This window comes from Ciconia boyciana, chromosome 8, assembly GCF_034638445.1.
Source record: "Ciconia boyciana chromosome 8, ASM3463844v1, whole genome shotgun sequence".
NCBI lineage: Eukaryota > Metazoa > Chordata > Aves > Ciconiiformes > Ciconiidae > Ciconia > Ciconia boyciana.
The window spans coordinates 38,994,040-39,021,013 of record NC_132941.1 but is presented as its reverse complement, the minus strand read 5'-3'; the positions used below and the strand labels follow the sequence as shown (position 1 = coordinate 39,021,013).

General features: G+C 39.8%; 1 protein-coding gene across 1 annotated transcript; it reads left to right on the top strand.

The window, feature by feature from the left end:
- ANXA11 (annexin A11) lies at positions 1-26,827 on the top strand. Its single transcript, XM_072870694.1, has 15 exons — positions 1-288; positions 12,278-12,338; positions 13,527-13,639; positions 15,028-15,405; positions 15,929-16,016; positions 16,414-16,508; positions 16,953-17,066; positions 18,209-18,299; positions 18,426-18,505; positions 18,667-18,723; positions 19,644-19,737; positions 20,511-20,606; positions 23,277-23,335; positions 23,954-24,076; positions 26,082-26,827. Exons 2-15 carry the CDS (start codon positions 12,287-12,289, stop codon positions 26,139-26,141), a joined length of 1,500 nt encoding a protein of 499 aa, XP_072726795.1. The 5' UTR covers positions 1-288; positions 12,278-12,286; the 3' UTR covers positions 26,142-26,827.
- Positions 26,828-26,974: the final 147 nt, after the last annotated feature.

Genomic DNA, 26,974 nt, shown 5'->3' with positions numbered 1-26,974 from the left:
CACGGCGCCGGGCCTGGGCCGCGGCGGCGCTTCCTCGCCGGCCGGGACAGCTGCCGCAGCGGGCGGGGCGGCCCGGCCCGGCCCGGGCCCCACCGCAGACGTCGCGTTTTCCACCGCCCGGCCTCCGCCTGCGTTTCCCCGCCCCCGGCCCGCCCTCGCACCGAGGCCGGCGGGCGGAAGGAGCCGCGGCCGCAGCGAGTTCTCCTCCTGCCGCTCCCCGCCGCCACCTCGCAGCAGGACCGAGCTGTCAGGTGGGGCAGCGGCCGCAGCGGCTCCCGAGGACCGGCGGTAGGAGCGACCCCCGCGGCGGGGCGGGGCGGGACGGGGGGAGGAGGGCGAGTGCCTCCCTGTGCTGCGGGCCGGGCCGGGCCGGGCCGGTGTCCCCGGGGTGACGGAACTCCCGTCCGCCTGGACGGGGCGGCAGGAGCCGCGGCGCACTCGGGGTGACAGACAGCGGCCCGGGGGCTGGTGTAGGGGGAGGTCGGGGCCCGCAGCAGCTCCGCGGTTCGTAGAAAGCTGCTCTTGTTCCGTAGGCAAATGAGGTGGTTTCAGAGGAAAATGAGTGTTTTGCTCTTGGAGTTGCGGTTCCGTACTTTGCCTGTGTCCTCAGCTTATCTTGATTTTTTATTTTGATGCGTGTGGTTAACAAGGGAAAGAAGCCTAAGATGGTAGTCTTGTCAGAGCTGTTACACAACGCTTTTTTTTGCCAAACATCCCTTTTTACAAACTGCTTGCAATATACTTTACTTTTTCTTACACTACGTGTACTTAAAGTGTCTTAAAACAGAAACTCTTAAGCTCTTGCTATACCTTGTGTAAGAGAGAAAACAGCATAAACATCTCAATATTCAGAAAAGCAGAGTTCTTTGCTGTCCCCATCCGGTTTCTGGAGAAGAGAGGCTGGGCAGTGGGGAGTGTTTTCTTGGGATATTTTTTCCTCGTTTATTACATTAACGGTAGTTCCTGGAATCCTGTTCCTGATAAGGAGGAACAGCTGAGGGAGAGAGCTTCTGAAGGGAGTGGTAGAAGCATGGAAAGCAGCTCAGGGCAAAATGGGGACAGATGCGTGGGGGCAGAAAGACTGAGGTGAAGATGTGGAGGGAAAACAGACTGACAAGAGGGAAAAGTGCTGGTGCAGTGTGTCTTGGTGAAGGAGCTAATCAGTAGGTTTTTATGTATCTGACAGCCTGGCTGCTGTAGGAGGTGGGGTTCATTCCCTGACACCCCCCAGCACACAGTATTTTCTGTTGAGTGAGTCAGTGCTCTGCTGGAGCACGTACAGTAACATCAGAGGCGGTACAAAACCAGTGCTCCTGTGTGGCTGCTGTAAAGCTTGAGTGCGTGAATGCTTTCCCCACAGCTTGGCTATTTCTATGATTTCCTGTTTTTAGAGCTGCTGTAAGAGTCATGCGGGCCACTCTCCTCCCACTGATGCAGCAGATAGCTTGCACTGAGCATTGCTTCCAGTTTCGCCTGTGGCCCAGTCCCCCGCGGCATTTCTGCTAAATTCTTCCTTCCTGAAAGTGCCTCTGTAGCTACTCTTGTGACTTCTTCCCCTCCTGCCTGCGAAGCACCATGCATAATATGTTGCACCATATATAATACAGATTCAGCAAGATTTTGAAAGGCCTTATGATTTTATGTCTATGTCAACAATGATATTTATGTACCTTTCTCTTGCCTGACCTCAGTGTGAGGTTAGGAGCCAGAACCTCTCTGCGAATCTGGACTTAAAATTTTTGTAGTCATCACACTCATTCATATGCTATGTCACCGCTTTAGCTTGTTCTCTGTAGTCCCCAGAAGTTTTGAATTGTCAGACTGGAAATTCTGTGAAATGTTAAAAGTCACTAAAAGCTATAACAAAACCATAGTGGGATGGAGCTATTTTATGGAGGTATTTATGTAGTCAATACAGTATATTAAAGAAAAAACATTGTAAAGACTGTAGTGTTAGATCAATTAAAACACATAATCCAATCTACTACAGAAAGTCAAGCCAAGAAGTCTGTCTCTAGTTTGAAGGCTACAGGACATGCTGTTTCCTAAACCTCTAGCAAGTTTCAGAAGATGGAGCATCCAGAGGATCTGTTCAATAGCATTGCATTAATCGGAGCTAAGATAGAGCCTGTCTTAGTTCTGTGATAGTGATCTAGGGATAAAAAAAGAAAGCTATAGTTAAAGCAGAGATATAATCAAAAAGAGCAGATGGTTAATAGTGGGTACAGAAATAGCAGGGCTTTTTAACAAATTGAAAGTTTCATTTGTTTTTAGCCAAGGCTCTGTGTAATCATCCATAGCAACTTCTCTGTCAGCTTCAAATTGCAGTTAGAGTCTTCCCTTGAATTAAGTATACAACTGAGTAACAGCACCAACGTAATTTCTTTTGTTTATTTCGTACATTTATGCCTGCTACCTTGAAACATGTTTCTTATTGGATATATTTTAAAATTGTATTATATAAACTATTGGAAATAAGGATGGAGACTTGTCAGCTGTATGTAGTGACTTTTGGTTTGGGTTGCTTTTGAAAAAGGTAGCAAAAGCCTTTTTTTTTTTTTTTTTTTTTAAAAAAAAAAAAAAAGGCTGCATGACGCTCCTGTCAGCAGCACTTTCACCCATTTGAAACTTGAGTTGTTGTGCACCAAAGCTGAGGTGGTCCCTTTGCTTTTGCTGTTGCCAGTTTATTTGAAAGCAGGTGTGTTTGATGTAAATGCTGAATTTCCTTCAGGCATTTCCCCAAGCTGGGAAGAATGAAATGCAGTACCGCAAGTGGTAGATAAGTAAGCCAAAGGGCAGTAGTAAGTATTTACAGTGTATTACTTCTGTTGTTGCTCCATGTTTGTTCCAGATTTTATCAGAGCTCACTACAAAATCTTAATAGGAGGTTAGATCCTGACTGGGGCAAGCCTGGAGTCAGTTATGGGTCAGAGTGGGGACTTGCTGGTGTCCTTCTAAGAGACAATTTTGTTACGTGCTTGTGATGACCAGGCAACCAGTCCTGCCTATGCTTAGCAGCTGTTTTTTTGTGTGTATGTGTGAAATTGTATCCATACTAATCATCTGTCACAGATGCTGAGTGTGGACCAGTGCTAATCATCAGATCGTAGGAACTTAGACTGAATAGGCTTCATGTGGTGGGGTTTTTTGTGGGTTTGTTTGTTTTTTCAAAAACAAACACAACCCCACACAGCCCTGCTACCTGGCTGTTCCCTGTACAGTGCAGTGTCACTGTGCTGTCTGATCAGTAGCAGTGTTCTTTTCTAAGATATACAAAGAAATGGAAAGAAGTCCTTCCCAGACATTGCTTCCTTTTTTTCCTCCTATGTGTTGTCTGGTTGAGAGAGAAGATACTGTCCTATTTGCTAATAGGGAAGGTTAAGAGCTTGTTTTACTACAAAGCGTGAGTGGGGTTTTTTTGAGGGCATTAGGAAAGTGTCACCAATGGGCTGTTCTGTTCTAGCTTTAGTTCAGCTGTTGTCTTGAGGAAGCACTGGACTGCACAGTTTCCTTCCTTCTTTGGAGCCATTAATTAGTATTCAATTCATCATTAGGAGAGGTGGGCTTCCGATTCAGGCTTTTGGATCCCAGCTTCTGGCAGGCTTAAGAACTGTCAATCAAATTAATATCATATTAAAGATCCAAATGAGTTTTAAATCTTCTCAAGGCCTCTGTTTGTGCTAAACCTTACTATAACCATTCAGTCAATATGCATGTGAAGTGATACTCGCTGTGATTAATTTATGCATCTGATTGACATTCCCAAAGACCTCTTGCTTGGGTAAAAGAGCAGGTTAGATTTCTAACTTTGGCCTACCAAGTTGCTCTAAATTAGGTGCTTAAGTTGCCTAAAGCAGACAGTGTGAGTATCCCTTTATTGTTGCTAGAGAGAACAACTTGAAGTTTGGGAAATTGCACTCATTCTGTAAACATTGCACCTATCTATAGTCCAAATAACTGGTTATTGGCTGCACTTGACAGTGCTTTGAAAATACTCAGATTTCCATTAGCTAGGAGAATAAATGTATTTTATGAATATTAGGGTTTAGGGGGGAAAATACTTATTTTTCAGTAATAAGCTTTAAGGACTAAAGTTTGCTGATCCCACATGCAGACTAGATTTGAAGGCCATAGTCTTGCTTTCTTTTATAACTTCACTTGTTCATGGTTGTTGTGAAATACCTGGCTCTCTGGTTTCCTATACTAAATTGGTTCTTGAATAAGTCAGTTCCTGTGAAGAAGTAATTGATAGACTGAAAATGAGTATTTCATTATAGTCAGGAACGAACAAAGGGTGTCCATCTGCTCATTGACGAGTAATAATCTTCCTAGTGTTGCTGGACAGCTGTGTGTGCAAGCCCTTCACTGTCTAGAAAGCATGAAAGCCGTCACCTTTAAGAAAAAGTTGGTGTATTTGCACACTCATATTTACCTCTTTTTCAGCTAGGGAGTCCCAAGGCTGTCAGCACAGAGGTTTTGTGTGCCACGTAGGGTACATCCATACAGCTTTTAACTAAGGTCTCATAAGTGTGCCTTTCTTTGGGGAGTTGTCAGTTGAACAGCTTGGTGTTACTTGGTTTCTTCTGCAGCCCAAACAATGTAAATGTAGGAAGTACTGGCAGAGGACCTAATGGAAAACTTTTGTCTGCCTCTTGTTCCTGTTGCCTCGCGGGGCTGGGGAATGCTGGAGCTGTCTGCTTTCGCAGCGGGGCCACTCCCTGGCTCTGCGCTTCAGGCTGGGGCACAGCAACTAATTACAAATCGGTGGTGTGAAATGAACAATTGGGTTTTTTCCTTATAAACTCTTTTAGAGTACTGAACGTTACATTATTACTTTAGTTCTGTAGGATTTCCCACACAGAGTGTACTTGGTGAAATGGAGTAATTAGTGTTTACCTATTCTGACTTGCACTGAGGATGTAAAAATTTGTTCTTGCATGGTAGAACTTAAAATAGATGTGTATAAATCCCTGAAGCATTAGTCAGTTGAGAACATAATTCAGACTATTTATAGCATGACTAGTTTTTGCAACAGATTATTTTCTATGACAAGTTATGAGTTTGAAATAGAACAACGTCGTTCTATTATTTCTTCAAACATCTCATAAACTTGTTATGGTATTATTTGTTGCTTGTTGTGTTGTTAGGAAGGCGTCTTTATCTGTGTTGTCATATGTGTTTTGACTGCCTGTATGTAAGTATTAGAAAGAGAACATTGCAAGAGTGTGCTACAAAAGGAAACACTTGGATCAGGGCAAAGTAGGAAGCCAAAGTGAAGTTGGCCTCCTGGAATTACTCATGTTCTTGCTGCACGTGGATTTCAAGAGTCCATGCAGTTCAATTAAGTTGTTTGGCTTTTGTTGCCTTGAGTATGTATGTAGGGACTGATAAGTAAACCCAAAGAGGTCTGTGATTGTCCCAGAAAAGTCACAGATGCTGAATGAAACTGTATGCTGGGGGAATACATGTTTAGCTACATAAGCAGGATATTCACAATGATGAAATGCAGCCACTGAGTGGTAACGTTATACTACCTTTTTCCCTTCTCCCCTGTTGTCTCCTGTTTGGACCCCTAAGACAATGGTCCATAAAACCAAGCACAGAAGTACGTTTCTTTCTGTTCAGCTACTTGCCATCTCTGTGGTTCAGTGCTGGTGAATGGTGTTACATTGCCATCTTCAGCAGACCCGATTCTGCTGGCAGCTAGAATATGAGGTTGGCCTACTTGCCCTTTCAGACTTTGACCCTCTGTGAACCATGTGGGTCTTGAGTTGTCAAGGAGATGTACCAGGGAGAGGAGAATATGCTCAAGCTGGGACGAGCCTGTCTCATGAAGGAGACAAGGGGGCTGGTTATTGGAGCTTGTGGTCCCTGTTTGCTCCTGTGGCATGGCTGATGCTGGTTATTGTTATTAAGTGTTTAAAGAACTTTGTCATGAAGTGGCTAAGTTGCCCGTTGCATCGGAATTATCCTTTGCAGGCTTCTGAGGTCTTAGTTGAATGTGGTGTCATTTTTGTTTTGTTTTCTCACTAGCCAATAAAAGCAAGCAATAAAAGGTGCTAGTTGTAGGTCAGAACGAGTCATCTGGGAAATTCCTTGTGGACTAGATGATCTCAGAGGTCCCTTCTAACCGAAGTTACTCTATGAAATACGAAGTTTGAATTGGTGCAGGTACCATCAAAGCAGTTGTTTCACTATCTTGGGGAATCTTATTTTGGTCATATATTCTCATGCATTTCTCTGTTGCGTGGATTGTTTCTAATGCTGTTCAAATTACTCTTCAAGTAGTGTTTAACAGTATAAAATATTTGAAGTGGGCTAATCTTATATGTAATTAAATTATGAGCAGTGGTTTTAGAACTTAACTTCTTGTTGCTAGAGGTTTGAGAATCGCAGTGCGAGTATTTGCACTTTTGTTTAGAATCCATTACACAATCACCTTGTGTTAGCATCTCCTGCAGCGGTAAGGCTGTAACGTCATAGTTTATGCTTCTGTCGCTGAAAATTATCAGTTACATGAATGTTCTTATTTAACATTTTTACAGGTCGGTTGTGGCTTATGGGTCCGTCTTCCCATTCAGCTGTTCTTTGTTGGACACAGCATTTCTCTTCTGCTCTACCTTGTTTTAACTAATGCTTGTCAGTGCTACCTTTCTGACGCTTCCCCCCTGCTTAGCCCAGCAGGTCAAAAAATGCTAGATTATCTTCTAATGAAGTATTTCTGTAATAATAACGATGATGGTGATACTGAATTAGAATGATCATCAAAACTGGCAGTGCTCCTGACTCATAATACTAGCAAGCAGTTCAAATGGATAGTTTTAAAAAGCCCCCTTATTTGAATTTGTTTCTCTTTTGCCATCTGTCCAGAGCTGTATGGGTTTTTTTTTTGTTTGGGTTTTTTTTGTTTGTTTTTTAAGGAAACATCTTTTCCTAGGAAACGGATGGTGTGTTAATACTCTTTAAATATACTTTTTTGAATGAAGACCAGTAAAGGTTCCTAAGGGCGAACTATGAGTGGTAAGTTCTGTGTAAAAGAGGTTTCCTAAGTTTTGGCTGGCATGAACTCAGCTACATTAAGCCTTGTTGAAAGGGGAACCCTTTCTAGTAAATTAGTTTTTTCCATAGTGAAAGGAACGTTAGACAGGGAGTCACATACACAGAAGACTTAATGGAAAACCAAACTGCAGGGCTTTTTACCTGTCAGGATGAGGAATATTACACCTAGTACAGGGAGAACAATTTCTATGCTACAGTGCGTAAGTCAAAGGTAAATCTTGCTCAGGCTGGTAAAATAGCAGTTAGCTAGTATGATGCGGGCGGTGGCTTGTCCTTGTCTTGCAAAAGCACAGTGGTGGATGCCTCAGTTCACCTCTGATGAAAATCCACAGCATATTGTAAGGTGATAAATTCTGTTCTACTGGTTTCATAATCAGGGATCAGTCTCAGAGCAGGTTCTGTAATTTATAGCTTTAGGCAGCCTTTTGTACTATATCCTGGTAATTAACCTGGAGGAGGAGTAAAGGCCAAGGGTTTAACTTTACGCAGTGTTCCCTGGGAAACGGGCGTAATTAAACAAATTATTTTGAAAAAATACAGGTCATAGTCTTTTCATCGTTTTTTGACCTCAAATTATTGGACCGTGGCATAGCTGGAGCCTGAAAAGCAGCCACTAAATAAATTCCAGGAATGGGCGTGAATGTAGTTGCTGAGCTTATTTCTACTGCACTTTGAAACAGAAGTTTTCTGTCAGCCTTAAAATTTTATTCTTTACTTCTGCCATCATTGTGTAATTTGTATTTTTGTTATAAATATCTCTGGTTGTAGTCCTTTTCTGCTGTGCTGTGGCTTAGAGGAGTGTATTTTCAAGATTCCCATTAAAAGTATATCACAGATCTAATCTCTTATGAACAGGTCTGTTCCCTCTCAGCTTTGCCAAAGCGGCAGGAAAATGGCTCAAGAGCCTGAGCGGTTCATGGCTTGCGGTGTGAAGCAAGAGAGGGATGTCCACTGAGGGAGTAAAACCTCAGATCTTTATTTAGAGTTTTGAGGTGGACCTCCAGGGTGAACACTGGGAAGGAGGAGAGGACCTTAACAGTATTTGTTCTGTATTTTCTTCAAGGCACTTCCTCTTTCCGTGTGTGGTTTAGTTGTTTGGAATTTTTTCCTCCTCTTATGCACTACTTCTTTTATGGCTGACCAAGCACAGACCTTGCTGTTCCTGTGTCCTCCCATGCAGTATTTGTGTAGCAGGGTGGACTTTTGCATCTTGTGTTCCCTGGCCTATGTCACCACTTTGTTGTCAGCAGGCAAGTGCTGCTCATCGCTAACAATTTTAGTAAGATGTTGTGGATGTAGCAGAAGAACTTTGGGAAAATGGGCTTGGAAGATGAAATGGGAGACAAGGTTGTCTGAATGGTTGGGAAAATTAACTTAGAAGGGTAAATATTTGCTAAGTTAAAGAAATGGACAACAGAGACTTGATGAAGTACGGAAAAGGTGGTGATCAGGGAAGTTTTTGAACGTGAGAAGTTGGTGTGTTTGTGGATCTAGTTTGCCTGGAATCAAACCAGTGTGGGAAAATTTCCCCTTGGAAAAGTCCTGGATAAATGTGGTGTTCAAAAGAAGCAAGTGGAACATTGTTATGTATGTAGTAACATTTTTTTCAGATTGCTAATAAAATTAGCCATTATTTCTCAACCTCAGCTTTAATTGCCAAAAGGCTCTTTTAATTTTTTTTTTCAGTTTGAAGGGAACATTCTACATGGGATTAAAAGCAAGCAAACAACCCTGCTAAGCAAAACAATGTCTATCCCATTGCTCCCCACCCTCTACCACAAAAAAAACCCCAAGCCTTTTTGCCTTAAATTTGTACCTAAAGCTTTATTGAAAAGGCATCATAATTTTTTTTGTGTCCTATCATTATTGTATTTACATGTGAAGCTAACAATAAATAAATAAAAAATAATTATGGTTGCACAAGAAGGAAAAAAATTCATTTCAATGCTGTAATAATTTGTATATCAAAAATGTACACGTTGACTAATAAGCATTACGCATGCTAAGAATCTGGGTTGTGGGGTTTTTGTTTGTTTTTTTTGAGTGGCTTGAGTAATAATTATTCTTTTTTATTTCAGTACCGTGGCTATGTTTTATTATGTAAAGCCAATTACTGGTGCAGTGAGGCTCTGAAGTGCCAGCGTGCCAGGCTGCCTTCTCTTGTTTTGACACCCCCCCTCTCCCCTGTCCTCTCTCCCCTCCCACGCACCCGTACCTGCCCAGAGGCAGCAGCGGAGCGGGCTGGCAGCGCGGGCAGCTGGCTGTGCGGCTCCCCTGCCGCCACGTATGCCGTCCCAACCTGTGGCTGGGGCCTGGCAGCTCCCTCCAGCAATCAAACATGCCGGTGTGGGCTCTTAGGAGCATGGCGAAGCACCAGGAGAGGAACCTGCCTGCTCTTTTTCCAGCAGAGGAGGAGAATACGTGTTTTGCTTTCAGCTCTGCTCAGAAATGTTGAGTTTTTGCTTTTTGGCCTCGTGAGCTTGGGGTCTTATCAGTCCTTGTGTGGGTAACAGCAGGCATTGCCTCCAGCAGTTATGATTCTCTTGGGATAACAATATCTTGCAAGTGCTATCTGGATGGGTTTTATAACCTGAATTTGCATCTACTTTATTAAAGTGTTCGGCTTTATGATGTTGTGTAAAGTTGCAGTGAAGAGCGGTGGCTTTTTGAAGATGTTCAGGCTGAAACATTGTCTCTCTAGAGCATTGAAATAGATCCCAGGTAGCTGCTGCCATACCTGTATGTTCTTTATGTTAGTATTTACCATCAGAGTAAAAAGTAAAAATTCATTATTTTGCTGAACTGCAGGGATGACCATCAGAGACTTTTTCCCAAGATTTAGCTTTAGCATTAAAAAGTGGACACAGATAGGAACCAAATCTTAATGTAGGATATGCATTGGGCACGCCCAGAAAAGTAAATTTGCTTTCCCTGATGATTGCTGTGCATGGACTTTGCACTCCCTTCTGTATATTGCACAGTAATTGTCTTGTATGCTGGATTTGTTGCTGTAGTTTTTATGCACTGTGTTTGCACGTGAAATGAAAAATTACATAAAGCTTAGTCATGTAGAGAAGTGCTTGTATAATCAAAACCTTGTTTTTTCAGCTGTAGCTGCAGATCTGATAAAAGAAGCTACTTCTTACAGCAAACTTCTCTCTCTTAAGTAGAAGAGTGGCTGTTCTGTAGGTAGTGGTGTTATTTTGAACTTTCAAGAATCTGCTCTGGAACCTGTTTGAACATTTAGGTTTTTCTTAACGTGGCCCTGTAGAATGTAATTTGCTCTGTGTGGAGGTGGTAAAATAAATGCTAGCAACAGCCTTGATATTTAAGTTACTCCAAAACTTCTAGATAGCACTGCAGTGAAAGATCTCACTTGGAAACCAAGGCTGAAAGGAATGTGGGGAAAACATTTACTGTGTTACGGAGAGCATCTTGTAAGCATCTGATACAATATAAAAATTTTTGTGAGCCTTTACCCTTCGGATATAATCTGGTCATGAACGGTGTCATGTTAGCTAATCTATAGTCTGTTCTTCTAGTCAAATATGCAGAGTTGGGCCATGATGGTTGTGGTTGTCATTGATTTCCCAGGACCTTTCTTGAGGTTTAAATGTGGCCATTTGTGATTGACTGTTTACTGATTTAAAGCCTGATTCTGTAAAATGTCAGCAAGTTTCCCAGCTGTGCATCCTGCTTGGTCTCCTCATGCGTGGAGCTGGGTGAATTGATAACTCTGTTACACCTGTCGGAAGAGGAAAAGGGGGTAATGGTTATAGCCCTGGCACTTCTGTTTGTAGGGGGGATGGAGCATGAACACATGGCACAAACGGAAGTGCAGTACTTAAATTTGCATGCATGGAAATAATTTTTTTCCAGTTAAAGGCATCCCTTATAGATTTACTGGTAAAGAGGCATTTTCTAATGCTGAGAAACTGCATTCACTTATTTATTGAGTCTGTTAGACGCTTTACATACTGGAGTAGAAGTAAGGTAGGGTTATAACTTTTAGTCTGCTCTGTTCATTGCAGTTTCTGTTAGTTCATTTCTCTCTCTTTAAATGAGTACATGCAGCATGAAGTCCAAACAGTTTTTAAATAAATCGAAGATTTCCTAATTGTATTTTCCTTAAAAAAAAAAAAAAGGTGTTTTTCCACTCCACTGTTGCTATGCAAAAGAGCCATGCAAACCAGAAAGGGAAGTTAACATGATTATGCAAAGCGAAAACAATCCCACAAAAACAGCACCCCCCCAACCCAAACCAAACCCAAAACAAAACTCCACAGCTGAAATCCAAAACACGGCAAAACAAGCCAGATGCAAAAGGGAGTGCTTTAGGGGAAATAGGGAAAAGAAAGGAAAGGGATACTGTTTGCACAGCAGTTTAAAAATAGACTGGGAATTGCCACTAAAAATAACCTTGAAAAAGTTAAGACTGATTGTGGGTGTTTTCTTCATCTGGAACAAGCTCCTTGAGTTGCTTTTACCATTCTTCCTGATAGTTGTTCTGTTTAAAACATGGCTTTCTGTATTCGGGAAAACAATTTTCATTTTGTCCTTCATTTACCTGTCCTTCCTTTTTGACCTCCACTTCTGTTTTGGACAGCTAATGACTTTGTGCACTTCTGTGCTGACAGAGGCACTATAAACTTTGAGAGATCCAATTTGTTCTAGTGATCTTATCCTTTCAGTAAACCCTTCATATTTTATGGCAATGCTTTAAGCATGAAGTGTATCCGCTTCTTACTCTGACCTTGCACTTTTGCAGATGTTTGCATTCAAATGCCTTCTAACACTTCTCATACAGTTACTCACTTGAAGACGTGGCTTGTTTGTCAGATAATTTTCTACTCTTGATTAATAAGACTGTTCTGTATAGGTTGCAAACTTCTGGAGACTTTAATAGCGCAATGAAGTAAGCCTTTTCAAGTAATACATCTGTAACAACATAATAGACAAAGTGAGCAGTAAGTAGTAACAGAAACAAATAAGAAAAATAGTCTGAGGAGTGACTCTACAACTGCTTAGATATCTGAACATGTTTATTGGTCCAGCAAAAGGAAGTGGGAGGAGGTTTCCTGGGGAAAAGCCTGTTGCAACTCGTGCAGTTTATGTCTGAATTTTGGTAATGGCTACTGCAAACGTGTTGCCTGTTAATTTTATGTGGTGTAATTAGTGAAGCATTACAGAAAATAACTGTATCACACATACTTTTCAGATCTTTGCAATGAGTTACCCTGGCTATCCTCCAGCAGGTGGATATCCACCAGCAGCCCCAGGTAAGTTGTTTAGATGAGGTAAACATTAAATGGCAGTGGTGGTCCTATCTGGAGTGGAGAGGTGGCATGGATGAAGAATAAGACTGTGCAGGGTTTTCTTGGCTCACTGAAGCTTTCTGTGCTCTCTTGTTAAGTCCTATTTTATCTTGGCTGGGGATTCTGATTTATATAATATGGGTGCTCTACCGTATGCTCATATAACGTCCATTTTCATTCATCTGAAATGAAGCACACAACACTAGGAGATGGTCATAATTCGACCAAAATCAGTAAATGTCAAGGAACAGTGTCCTGTCAGCACTGAGTCTTGAAGGCAGCTGGTGAGAAAAAATGAGTATGGGGAGAAATCAGTCACACAATTTAAAACCATATCCCTCAAAAAAGTTAGGGCTTTAATTATGACATTATCCCTAATTCACTGTTCTTAGGCAGATGGTTGTATATGGAAGGGAGAGGGCTGTTAGAAAGGATATCAATTACAATAATATAAAGCTGATGAATATATAACTACTGCTTGGTATCAACGTGAACTTTATAGTTGTTGGTAATGAACTTTACACTTGTTAGTACTGTTGGTGGAAAGAAAGGACTGGAGTCATATGGGTATAATGAAATGTGGAGTTAGGCAAGCTAACTCGGGAAGGGGAAGCAGTGTACAGTGAGAAGCCAAACTAGCCTGGGAGGGTAAATCCTGTTTCTCAGCAGAATATTCTGGCTTAGTTAGACTGCTGTGCAGACAAGACTGTACTGCTGTATGTGGCCAAGTTTTGTGACTTGGGTAGCTGTAAATGTACTGTGTCGTGCTCTGTAGACATCTCTCAAATTAACAACCTAAAAGGAATTAATAATATCTTCCTACTGGAATACCCAGACAACTTTGTAGCTTAAGAGAAACTACTCTCTAGTCAGCATATGGTGTTTACAGTATTAACTCTTGAGTGTTAACCTTCAAATATGTTTAGAGTTGTTTTAAATGAGAACTTATAGATTCAACGATAACTAATGTGATTAGAAATATCCAGTGAGGCTTCTCTTTGTATCATAATTGCACTGCTACCCTGCACCTCTCCGGCTGATTTTCCTTCTCCCAAATTGCTAGTGCAGATGTTACATTAGAAATGTAAGTAGTAAGGAATAAGTTTAAAAAGGTGTAGTTTGTTGTTTCAGCACAACTGTGTTTGATTTCAGGTAACAGTCCCTGGGGTGGTGCTGCCTATCCACCAGCAAATCCACCTCCGATTGGTCTAGAAAACGTGGCTGGCTATGCCAATCAGTTCAATCCCAACTACATGGCTGGAATGGTGAGTTTGCTTTCATTTAATGTGTTTTACTGTGACTTCCTTAAGTGCAAAGATGTGTTTCTGGCATTGCCACTGAGAGGTTTATCACTTGAGTTCTGTGCCTTTATATCTAGTCTGTTTAGGTGTTGAGCATTCAATATCATCTATTGAAGACAACAGTTACTGCAAGCTATTCCTTATTTTAGGAAAGCAGACCACTAGTTAAATGTTGATTTAAGAGCCTAACTTCAAAAGTCATGGACCTAAAAGTAATATAACTTGGCTTTTGCTGTGCAGAGGAATAGGGGAACAGACTAATAGCACTGACTATCCACTGCTAATGTATTCACGCTGGCAAACGCAGTCCAGATTTTGCCTGTTTACCTGGATTTTGGCCAGTCTGAATAAGGAACAAGGCTGTGCAATTTAAGGTATCAATGACTCATCCCTGAAAAGAATATGGGATCAGCTGTCTTTTATAAGCACTGATGTTTAACAGATGGTAGTAACAACGTTTTACATTGAAGAAAATGCAGACATTTCTAATGTGACTTTTTTTTTTGCGTAGAGTAGAAGTGAGTGACACTTCTGACAACTTAGTCTTCAGAAATCTATTATGCTGCATAACTAATGCACAGTTTGTAGGAAGGCATTTGCATTATAAATGCCTTTCTGAGGCAATGATTAAATGAAATTATTTGGCAGCCAGCAGTCAAAATGAGCAACAAACTAGGGTGGATATAGCAATATCCACAGCGACTAGCTTCTGAGAACACTGCAGTCATCAAATGTCAGTTCTTCTGGTTCCTCTGTACAAGAGGGTCTGAGTGTGCCACATGGGAAGATGATAGTGCATGTGGAGCGAAGTATCTTTGTGGCAGTTTCTGCAGATGTCTTTCCAAATGTAGTCCAGGAACTCTTGCTAGTTGTAAACTACTAATGCATCTAGCGCATCTTAAAACAGCCAGAGCTTGCTTATAGTAGATCCCTGTAGTCCGATGATGTAAGATGATGCAGTCATGTAAGGCAGCCATGGACAGAGAAGGGATAAGCATAGTTTTGTGTTGTTGGGATTAATTGGTGTAAGTTTTTAGAATAAGAGGTGTGTGGTTATTGGTGCTCTTCCATGTGAGTGGTGTGTAATGCTGAATGCAGTGGCAGGTGTGTGTCTGTTCGTTCTGCTTTTTGATGTATGGAGCTGATGATTACAGTAAAGCAAGGGTCAAATGAATACAGGTTTTTTCCCATCTTGCTTGCTAGTAAGACATGATTATTGCAAAGTTCTTTTGCGGATGCAGAACTACCTATCTGTGTTGGTGGGGAGGGAGGTTGTATTGTATTAAGCACGTTATTTAAACTCAACTGTTTGTACACCTTCCCATCTCTTGCTTTATTGGCTGTCATTGCAGGCATCCAGCCTGGCAGGGACCTTTGGAGGGACAAACGTACCACAAGGCATATATCCTTCAACACCTGGGGGTTATCCCCCAGTCCCTCCAGGTGGCTTTGGGCAACCTCCATCGGGACAACAGCCCTCTTATGGAGGGTATCCTCCACCTGGAGGAAATCCACCATCAGGAATGCCAGCTTACCCAGTATACCCAGGTGGCACTGTGCCAGGCCAGCCCACGCCACCGCCTGGTCAGCAGCCGATGAGCTATCCCAGACAACCACCAGCACCTTACCCAGGGCAGCAGCCCATGCCAAATTATCCACCAGGCCCAGCTGTGAATCCTTCTGTGCCCTCTTACCCAGGAACTACAGGGCCTACAGTCTCTCCTATAACAGTAAGAGCATTCAGTGCTTTTGTTTTGAGATGTGACCGTGTATATGTTTCTCTACATTTTCTTTGTGTATATAAGTGTAAACTGACCCTAAAATTGAAAAGAAAGTAATGAAAAGAAGTTTGACTAAAGAGAGAGATGGATCCTTTCCAAACGCAAGCAATATGAGCTCATATGACTTGAAACAAATGCTGTTTTACCATGTTGTTCAAGAAGGAAGATTTGACGTGATTTAATGAAATTTGCCTTTCCTAACTTAACAAAGTATTGACAGTTCTATATGCAGTTTCATCAAACTTTAATTAATTGGACACCAGATTTAATATCAATGAACCTTCTTGACCTTGCATTTTCTCATAATTTGGGTATAGAAATTAACAAATTGTTTAAGGTGGGGGTTTTTTGAGTTTTCTGTTACTCTTCTAACAAAAAGAAAATTGGTAACAGTGGTCATCTTTCCTAAGTAGTAAAACACAGTCTTTTACTGATTAATGCTAATATGTAACTCAACTTGGTCTGATTTTAGCACGTAAACCGAGGCACAATCACCGATGCACCAGGATTTGACCCTCTGAAGGATGCAGAAGTCTTAAGGAAGGCCATGAAGGGATTCGGTGAGCAGTCTGTGGATTTACATTTCAGTTAAAAGTAGAATTGCAGCTTTGATTCAACACTGATCTTTCTCCATTGTTACGTGTGTACTGAGTGGGCTAGTTCACATGTGGTTGTCCTTGGTTATCAGAAGCAATATTGGAAGTCCATGTAGGCATAAACAGCATCATGAGTTTGGTATTTGGTTTTGGGATTTTTTTTTTTTTGTATTCTTACTGTTTGTGATTGGGAATAGAGCTTGAAATTCTATGGTCGTACACAAGAGGAGATACTGTAGATGAATTAAAGGCATACATGTCCTTTGGTTGGGTTTAGAAGAGATAGGATCAAATGGAAACAGAAAGCTGAGTCCTCACATGACGTGCATGCTCATTCTGTGGTGTCTGTGTGCATGTATAGGAACCGATGAGCAGGCTATTATCGATTGTCTTGGAAGTCGTTCAAACAAGCAACGGCAGAAGATCATCCTGTCTTTCAAAACAGCTTATGGAAAGGTAAATATATCATGAGAACGGAAGGAAGAAGAAATAAGAGCCTACATTCCTTCACTGGAAGTAAGAGGACTTTGTGTTTGGAAAAAAAGATTGGAAGTTGCTTAAGGGGAAGATGGTTCACAAGTCATAGCCTCTTTAGGGTTCTGCTTTTACCCACTCTTGACTTTTTCATGCAGTGTTTCAGACGAAACATATAAAGCAGTTTCTCTGCTAAATGGTTACTTTGACTCTTCGGTCTGTGCAGTCTATTTAATTGGATCTTAATTACCTAGATGTACATGTTACATTATGCTGGATTTAGTGTTAAGTGGAATAGCTTTACTTTGAAGATATATTGTTGATGCTTACGCATAAAGAATTCTAATTAAACTCCACAATTGTGGTGCTTACATTTGTCAGTTTTGGTTTTTATGCATTTTTTTCCTTGTTTTTACTTCTCATTAGGATTTGATCAAGGATCTCAAGTCTGAGCTATCAGGTAACTTTGAGAGGACAATCTTAGCAATGATGAAGACACCTGTCATGTTTGATGCTTATGAAATCAAGGAAGCTATAAAGGTTTGTGTAGGAGATACAAATTTATAAGATAGAGGAAATATTTGAGCTGATAAAATTTTTGGTAGTCATTTAAAAGCTTGAACATACATTCCCTCCTCTCCATCCAGATATTCAACCCACTGTTTGACTGATCTGTACCCCATTTCTTGGCGGTATATGATAGTATTGAGAAATGTTATTCCCATAGGTCAAAGGTAAAGACTGTTTAATAGGTTTGTGTTGTAACAAAAATACATTAATAAATAAATACACAAAAAAGGCAGAAACTGAGTTCTAACAGTCTCTGCAGTTCATTTATTACATAGTCTTGAGTAAGCCACTGAGGTGGCTCTCTTCTAAGCCAGCTGCTGCATGGGGTGCCTTTGTTTCCGGGTTTTTGCTTTGAGCTGTGATGGAACTGATAAAACTGCTCAGTTTAGAGTTTCCATTGACTTTACACTCAGTGCTCAAGAATACTTCAAAAAACTAGATTCATAAAGATTTTGGGCAGGGGGTATTTTCTTTTTATCTTTTCCCCCCACCTGAAAAGTGTATTTTCCTAGCCCATGCTGAACCTTTTCTAAAATATTATGGAAGTATTGGGTACTTTCTCTTTAAAGGAATCAGAATATTTTATAAACATTTAGGTTTTTAAAATAAAAAGAGGTCAAACATTTGTATGTCAAGATAATGTTTAAATTAAGGTGAAATAAATATTTCCATTACTGAGTCAGTATGTATATTTACTTGCTCTTTGGCTGCAATTTTAAAGTAGCTAGGGGGATGAAATAATATTAGCTGTATTGTAATTGCAACTGCTATCTGTTAGTTAGTGAAAGTTACCTATTAGAATTAACAAATCCATCTTTAATGGTAGAAAAAATTGATTCTTAACATGCCTAAAATCTGGTGCGAAGGATGGCATTTCAAAATGAAATTTTGTTTTCATAATTATTTTAATTATCTGTTCAATTGTATCTTTATTACATGTCTGTGTCTTGGAAACATGTTATAAGTAGCATTTAAACTACTTGTTTTGACTTCTGTAACAAGACTATATTCTGAATTGTATTTTGTTGTATTTATTACATTTCTTTTATACTAGGTTGTAGAAGTAAGATGAGAATCTGAAGAGTGTATTTTCTCCTTATGCTTTGTTTTAGGGTGTTGGCACAGATGAAAATTGTCTCATTGAAATCTTAGCTTCTCGCAGTAATGAGCATATTCAGGAACTCAACAGGGTCTATAAAGCAGGTTAGATTTGTTACAGTTCCATCAAAATTTTCTTCTTTTTCTTCCTTAATCACTGACTGACAATATGCATTTAGGAAATGAGCAGGGAGGGGTGTATGGTGATTCGTGACTGTGTCTTTCTTCCAGAATTTAAGAAAACTCTGGAGGAAGCAATAAAAAGTGACACATCTGGACACTTTCAGAGGCTTTTAATTTCACTTTCTCAGGTACTTGCATGCTGGGATTTTGGCGTTTGGGTTTTGTGTGTGTGTGTTTGTAGTGGTTTTTGGTTGGTGTTTTGGTGGTTTGTGGTGGTGGGTTTTTTGTTTTGTTTTTGTTTTCTTAAAAAGGCCATCAGTAACACTTTTGTATCTTCAAATCCTTTCAGGGAAACAGAGATGAAAGTACAACTGTTGACATGTCTCTTGTCCAAAGAGATGTGCAGGTCAGTAGAAATTCTTCATCGTTTCTAAGCATAGTCAACTCAATACACTGAAATTTGACTGGTTTCTGCTTACTGTTAGTTTTGGACACCTTGTGACTTCTCCTCATACAGTGCTTATCTTTCAGTGGGTGGAAGTGGGATGAAAAGCCTTGACAGAGTGTTAGAGCCATGTAGCTCCATTACAGAGATGAAGCTCTTGGGAGTAGAGTCCATAGGGGGGTTTTTTGTCTCTCATTCTGTCAGCTCTCTGGCTTTTCCAGGTGTTGGGTGACTCCATTGTGCTGCTTATTAAGGGAATGGTCCAAAGAGATTTGAGGTGATATGTCTATGGATTAAATTTTAATCTATTCAACACCTGCATTAGCCTTTGTCTGTTATTTAAGGAACTCTGGATTTTTGCAGCAAATAAGGCAGTTGGACTGAGTAACTCTTTTCCTCCGTTACTTTTTCTGTGTGTTCCATTTCACCACGTAGCAAAGATGAAACCCTGGATCATTTCAGCACACTACTGTCGTATAAATGGTAATATAATTAGCTTTCTACATAGTATGTCTTAGCCAAAAGACAAGAACATCCCAGAACATACCTAGAGGTGTAGAAAAAAAGCTGGATGTAAGCCCTGTTAGGAAGAACAGTTTTCAGGTACTTTTTAAACAATTTCCCCCGCTTTAGTAATCTGGAGCTCTTGTGTTTGATCACTTATGCATCAGTAAGCTAGGAAGACTGCAAGCATAGCATGTTGTAGGAAGGTTAGAACTAGTTGCTATTTATTCTTGCTCCTGTTTTCCAGCAGTACATAAACCAAGAAATAAGTATAAAAGGAGGAGAGGCTAGGAAGATAAGGAAGCAAATCTGTAACTCCGATTTTCAGCCTGACTGCTTTTCTGAGTAATGAAGTGTGAATTCCCTTCTGTGTTTAGGAGCTATATGCAGCTGGAGAGAACCGTCTAGGAACTGACGAATCCAAATTCAACGCCATTCTGTGCGCAAGAAGCAGGGCCCATCTCAGAGCAGGTAACGGTGTCCTCTACGTGAACAGTAACTTGATTCTGTTGTATGTAATAATAAAAAGGTACAACACTGCTCTGTGCATGAATTTCCCCCATCTGTAAAATGCGTGTAATGATACCTCAATGAAAAGCAGGGTGAATTCTGCTGAGGGAGAGGGTACACAAGAGCTGCACATTATGATCATTTTTCTTGAATACCAGAGCAAGGAAAGGTCATACTTGTTCAAATGTTTCTCTGGTAAAAGAGTTGAAAAACTAGAATTGTTTCAGTTTTGCATGTTTATGTGTGCACAAGACACTGGGCAATCCTTCCCTTCCCTTCCCCTTTTACTTGCTAGTGGTTAGGTGTTACATCAGTCTATAGTGGTAGAAATGTTTTAGTAACTACATAGAACTTTTGAAATGTGCTACATATTGAGGCCCTTACATGGAGAAGAAAGGGATGGGTGTGTGTATGAGAACCTGAATATTTTCTTCTTAATTTTATTGACACCCAAAGCTTTCCTAGAAGAATTTTCACTGTTTCCCTTACAGTGGTTTCTTGGTCTAGCCCTTTAAAAATAAGGACAAAACTAGACAAGCTAGAAGGAGCATGATGACATGTAAATGGAACAATATGGTTGATAACATAGTGTTAGTCTTTGAGACATTAAAACTTGTGTAAGTATACTGTAGTATCGAGTTGAGAAGTGCGATTGAAATGGAGCCATCCAGTATGCACCAGTGCCACCTCTTTTTGTGAGGCTGACTCCTGAAATATTTCTCTTCCATTAACAGTCTTCAGCGAGTACCAGAGGATGTGTAACCGCGACATTGAAAAAAGCATATGTCGTGAAATGTCTGGAGACCTGGAAAAGGGCATGTTGGCAGTAGGTATGTGTCATCTTAGCAAGTTCATTCCTGGTATTCCACTACAACTGGCTGAAATGGTGGCATCTGTGAGTCTAGCTAAGGATGTTCTTCTTAGTAATAATTCCAGTTTTCTGCTTTTTATGTTGAGCTTTTAGTGAAGTCACTTGTGGTTAGTAAAGCAGGGCACTTAATTCACCTCAAAATGACAGATGAAGCTTTTGCTTCAGGCAGCTGCAGAATTTAAATTTCACATGTTAAAGTGGGGAGAGAATTATTAACTGTACTTGGCACTGCTTTAAGAAGCAATGAGAACTTGTACCAACCCGCTGAGTCAGTGAGAATGGAATATTTGGAACAGCTTTGGAAATCAAGCAAAATACAAGCATTAACCTTCTAATTAGTTACCTCTACCTCTTTTTAGCAGAAAGAAAACTTGAATTTGATTGCCAAGGGGTTATTTTTCCCACATTTCCTGTGGTTATAGCATTGTTAAATCTTTGGTTTTAAGTGCTTCCAGTACTTCTGAAGAGTAAAGACTCTTACCTCAAGTCTATTATTGTCCCTTGGGAGGTAGTCATTAGTTTCCATGAGGTTGGGACGAGGCCTCAAGTTGTTGTGCAGTAGTTTTATTTGGAATGTTTTATTCTAGATAAAATTGTGGACCTCTTTTTCTCTCTTGTCTTTTGTCTCTCGTCTCTTAGACAAGACTGCTTCTTTGCATCTCCATTTCTTTTTCTGTTTATTACTGTGAATTTACTGTGGTATCTAGAGCTGCTGCTTTAAAAGTGTTGTTCTTTGGTTTTGAATATGGTAGTGACTAGAAAAGTGATGTAACAAAACCCCCCTCCAAAACAAAAAAAAACACCAAAAAAACCAAATCCAAAAAAACTCCTGCCAAAATAAATAGGAAAAATGTAGTTTGCATCACTTGGAAACAAGATGGGAGAGGACATTTGACTCAACTGCAACAGATTTTTTTCAGGGAAGTTTCAAACAAAATCTTGCAAAATGGGAATCAATTGTAAAAGCCTCACTTTTTTCACTCCTGTTTTGTGCATGTGAACTATGTAACTATTTGTTCTTACTCTACTTGGCCAAGCTGTCACTATACTGGCTTTTTAATGACCCAAACTGCGCCCAGCTCTGTTGGTGTGATACATTTGCAGACCTTTTCCAGGATTCAGAATTTGTCACCTCAAAAAGTATTGTTAGAAAACCAAACTTAGGGAAAGGAAATATTTCCCAGTGTTTGTAGAAAAAGATTGCCTCTGTAAAGAAACTGTACTGTCAGAGTTTGGAAGTCCTTTGACTTCATGGAACTTTGCAGTCACTTGACAGGTCTCCATGTAGATACAGATTCAGAATTGGGACTGTAGCTTGCAAACAGGTCAATAGCCTTTTGAGCAAGAATTGTCTTTAATATTCATTAATAACTCCTTTATTGAACAGATTTTTGGTTTTTTTTATTTATATGTATATATATGTATATACACACATATATATCTATATCTGTCAATGATGTTAGCATCATTTGTTCTGTGAACCTTATTTTCCGGAAAAAAAGGTTTTCTAATTGAAAATATTTAATTTTGCTTTCTTTAAAGCTTTCTGGATTGTACAACTGGTAACTTACAATAACATCTTCAAACATCTTAAAGTGCAAGTGTGTTGTTTTAGCTAAATACAGTGGTGAAGAAACATGCATTTCATTTGTCATTCGTTTTTGAATTGTGTTATATGTATCATTGACAATTGTGTGTGGTGAACTGCTATCTCTCATCTACATTTTCCTATTCAGAAAGGTAGTTTTTCATATATAGAATGTGTGTTGCTGTGAAACACATCTTTAGGTTTACCCCTTTTGTTTTGTATTGACTTTATGTGATTGCTTTTAATACCTTTTTGTGCTATAAAATGTCAGGTGTGGTTTGTTTTCTGTGTAGTTTGCCACAGATTTCATGATTGTTTACTTGAAACCAACATAGGATCAATATAGATTTTAATTCTGATGAGTGATGGAGGATTCTTTCATTATCCTGATTAACATGACATCTAATTTGATTTAGATTTTGCTCTTTCACATTTCTAATGAACTGTACTAATTAAATATAAAATCCAGTCATTACTAAATAAGCATGTCAAGAATTTTTCAGGAGTCCTGGTGAATTTTGTGGTTAAAAAAAAAAAAAAAGTAACTAACTTTAAAATAAGGGTGAGGTTTCTGTCATAGGTGGCTTCCCAACTTGTATTAGCGCAGGACTTGAATTTGTCATACCTTGCAGATGTATGGCCTAAAAATTCTTAAATTAGGAAAAAAGCCAGGAGCACCACTAACTATGTGTTCCTTCAAGCCTTCTGCCCCGTCCCCATCCCCTCTTTTCCCTTCATAAGCAACAATCTGGTCATTAGACTTTAAAGATTCATTATGGCTGCTTCACACTAGATGGTTTCTAGTGACGGAAAAGTTTGCTTTGAGCCATGAAGTGTAGTAGGTTCTTCAACTTTATTGCAGCTACTGTTTGGATTAAAAATCATTTCGGTGACTAACTGAAGGAGTGGAAGCTGCGTTGTATCGAGTGTATGTTTATGTGAAATTAAAGCATGTGACTATCTAGGGTAAGCTCAAAAAATGTCTGTGATTTCTGATTGATGAGGAATACCTGATTTCTGTAATACTGTTTCTTTTTGCAGTTAAGTGCCTCAAGAACACGCCGGCTTTTTTTGCAGAGAGATTACAGAAAGCTATGAAGGTAGGTGCCTGTGACAAGATACATAAACTTAGTGTGTTGTTTTTTTTTTTTAAATGCTTGTACAGCTCATTGGAATGAATTGTTCAACTGAAGGTACTACATTTTTCAGTGGGCAGATGACTATCAAGATGCAGTCATTATTATGAAAGGCTGGAAAAACAGAGCTAATTTGATCCACTTAACAAAGAGATACATACAACCATACTTTAAACCAAGAAAGTCTTCACTTGGTAAAACGCATATATGGTTAAGACTCATTGAAATGGACGTCTTTTAAGTAGGGAGGTCTATCTGAAATAAATAAATAGGCCATTAAACTCACCAAACTTTCTTGACCCCCTGTCCCTCTGACAAACTTCCCCCCCCCCTTTTTTTTTTCTAACTGTTCTTGTGCAGATAAATGACTGTTAGTGTCCTACCAGTAAATTTAATTTATTAAATCATGATAGGCCAAATTCTGTTCAAGCTTATTGAAGTCAATGGGGTTATGCTAGGAAATGGCTGTTTGTGGGGACATGATTGATTTTTTTTTTTAATTTTTTTTTTTTTACTAGTGCTGTATCATCCAGCATTTCCACACCTTATTAATACATTATATTGTTGGTTGGTTTGTTTCAGGGAGCAGGAACAAAAGACAGAACTCTGATTCGAATCATGGTATCACGCAGCGAGGTTGACCTGCTGGACATACGTGCAGAATACAAGCGGATGTATGGCAGATCCCTCTACACAGATATCACTGTAAGACTTGGAGATTTTATCTTCCTTGCTGTGACTTCCTTTCTGCTAGTAAAACATGGATCCTTACACTGTATAGCTATTAACTGCACTGAGTGTAGCTCTCTGTGTTTTGTTTGCTGCGTTTGTCAGGAGAGTGGAGGCTGAAGTGCCAGAGAACAGACAGCACTTGCTTTTGCGTGGGGGCTAGATGAGCTAGGCATGGGAAGGAAGCCAACAGACAAGGAAGGAAAGGGAAATGGGTCCAGAGAGGGGTTTCAGAGACCTGGTTTTAAGTCTGGTCTCTGTCCCAGTCTCTGTATATGATCTTGTGGAAACCACTTATTCCTCCAACTGAGTAACAATGGTGCTCTACCTCATGGGTGTGTTGAAAGAGTGTAAAGCTCCTAATATGCTTTTAAAAGATTGCTTCCTCTTTATCTTGAAAGTACAAGATTTTTGAAATAGACTAAACTTCAGATTCTTTAGCAGTTGATCTACCCTACTAATGCTATTAACAGCTGTAGCAACAGTCAAGAGGATGCGTGGCCAATGGGGAGGGTAGTAAGAGCTGGAGGAGAGTGAGTGGTGCCACTTTCATTTACCTTGTAATGAAGGTGCCAAATCTGTTAAGCCCCTATTTATTCCTTCTGCTGTTGACACTGAGGGGCTGCAACTTGTTGGTGTTTGGAAGGAATCCTGTAAAGATAGTGAAGGATAGTGTGCACCAAAAAGTCCTTATGTGAGTCTTCTGCCAGCAACTATATGGTCTTTCTGCCCGTGCACCACAGAGGATCACCTAGCAGAAGCTTTTTCCAAGTGTGTAACTCTGGAGTGAAGATTTGCTTCTACTGCAGTAGTTACATGCCCTGTAACCACCAATGTGTGAGTAAAAGAGTGAGACATTGGTGGAAAAGCTGTATGTGTCTCTTCCCCCCGCCCCCCCCCCGCCTTGATCTGGCATTAAAATAATTTTACCATTTAATGGGCTGAACTTATTCAAAACTTGGTTTCAGTAAATATGGGGCATGCATGTGCAGAGTTATGTGTATGTAAACTCTACTACTTATTTCTGTAAACGTAGAGCTGAAAACGTCCTTGGAAAGAAAGTTCCTAATTCTTCTCTCTTTTTTTCTTTTTTGTAAGTGGACAGCAGTTCTTTCTTTTCAGCGTATATATAAACAGGACTGGTTTATATTTTGTGGATTGTGCTTTACATATGCACAGGATTTATGCTGATCTTTGAAGTGTCACTATTGTAATAATTTTGATCTGGACAAAACAGTTTTCAGTCATACCCGAAGATGAAGGATGAGATAAAGGCACTAGCTGAAACTGTTCTGTGAGAAGGATTGGCAAGCCTCATCAACCAAAATTAGTTAATGAGCAGCTCCCAGGGAACACTTTTTACTCATAAGAGTACCAGGCAAAACTCAGCTAGCAGTGCCTTTTCTGATTAATTGCATGTTTGTATATGCATCCATACTGACTTTCACTGCCCACAACATGAAAGAGATGTTCTCTAATTGTGGAAAAAAAAACCCTTAGATCTTTTGATATCAGGGCATTGTTTTTAATGCTTGAACATAATAAAGAGTAAACTTTCACTCGCTGCCCCTGGAAAAATATCCACATTGACCGCAAGGAAAAGGACTTCTGTATTAATTTTTCCATATTTTCATACCTTTTGCTGGAAGACAGCTTTTCAGTGAGACTTTTTTATTGAACTATTCTCAGGTAAGTAGTTGAACCTGTATACCAAATTCAGTTTGCTAAAGAAATATATTGTCTATGGATACTTTTGGTTCCAGTTATGGAAGGAGCAGATTTTACTGTGTACTTGTGTTGGAGTGATTTCTAATTAGCAGGCTTTTTAATTTTTTTTTTTTAAGAGGCTAACACCTGCTTTCTTTCAGCCCTGGCTTCATCTCTTTTTGTCATTAATGTCATGTTTAGGATGCTTACACTTCTTTTCCCTCTATTTCAAAGTACAAGTCTTCAACTTTTCTTTTTCTGGGCTTCTTTCCAGGGTGATACTTCAGGAGACTACCGGAAAATCCTACTCAAGTTGTGTGGTGGAAATGACTAAATGGAGCACTGAGCTTTTCTTAAAAAAGCTGCTATTTTCATGTTTCTGCTTTTAAAGTATCTTTTTTTCTCCAGAAGTAAATATGTAATGACCTGTTTCTCCTAAAGCAATTACATTTTAAAAGATAATATTGCATATATCTTCTCTTCAGTTCAAAAATCATAGGTAATAAATGCCAAAAAAATATAAATATCAAGCTTATGTGCCATCTGCTCAGGATTCTGTGTAGTACTCTCAGCAATCCATGAATAACAGGTCATTATTTCTTTTCTGCTTATATTATGCTGAAATAATATGTTTGTTTTATGGAACAAAAATCACAGTTGTATGATTTAAGGTTTTATTTTGTATAAACATTATGTGCCATTTTAATGCAAGTTTTATATATATTGTATGCAGAGTTGGTTTCATGCTAGCCTACTCCCTGATATGTGGAGAGAACAGCCTTGAGTTTTTCTGTGTAAAGACTGTTTTAAAGAAGTTTTGTCTAGTTCTGTTTTCTTTCCTTGATTGTTTTTAAGGAAGATGGGTTCCACATTTCATTCTTGCTAGGGCAACTGTCACAAGGCAGTAATAACGTTGACAGTAGTAAAGATTCTATGGTTAAATGTTTCAAGGTTTTGAGTTGTGCCTTAAATATATGTATGTGAGAAGAGATTATGAAATTAAAGCTGTCTATCTTCTAACTCTTTGCAGACTGCGCTTTTTGGTGTTCATGTTGATTTATGTGTGAGTGATGACTCAGTTTATGTGACTCAGTTTATATAACTCAGTTTTTCCATAGAAATTCTCTGCTTGAATCCACAGAACTATTCAGAAATTGTTGTTGACAA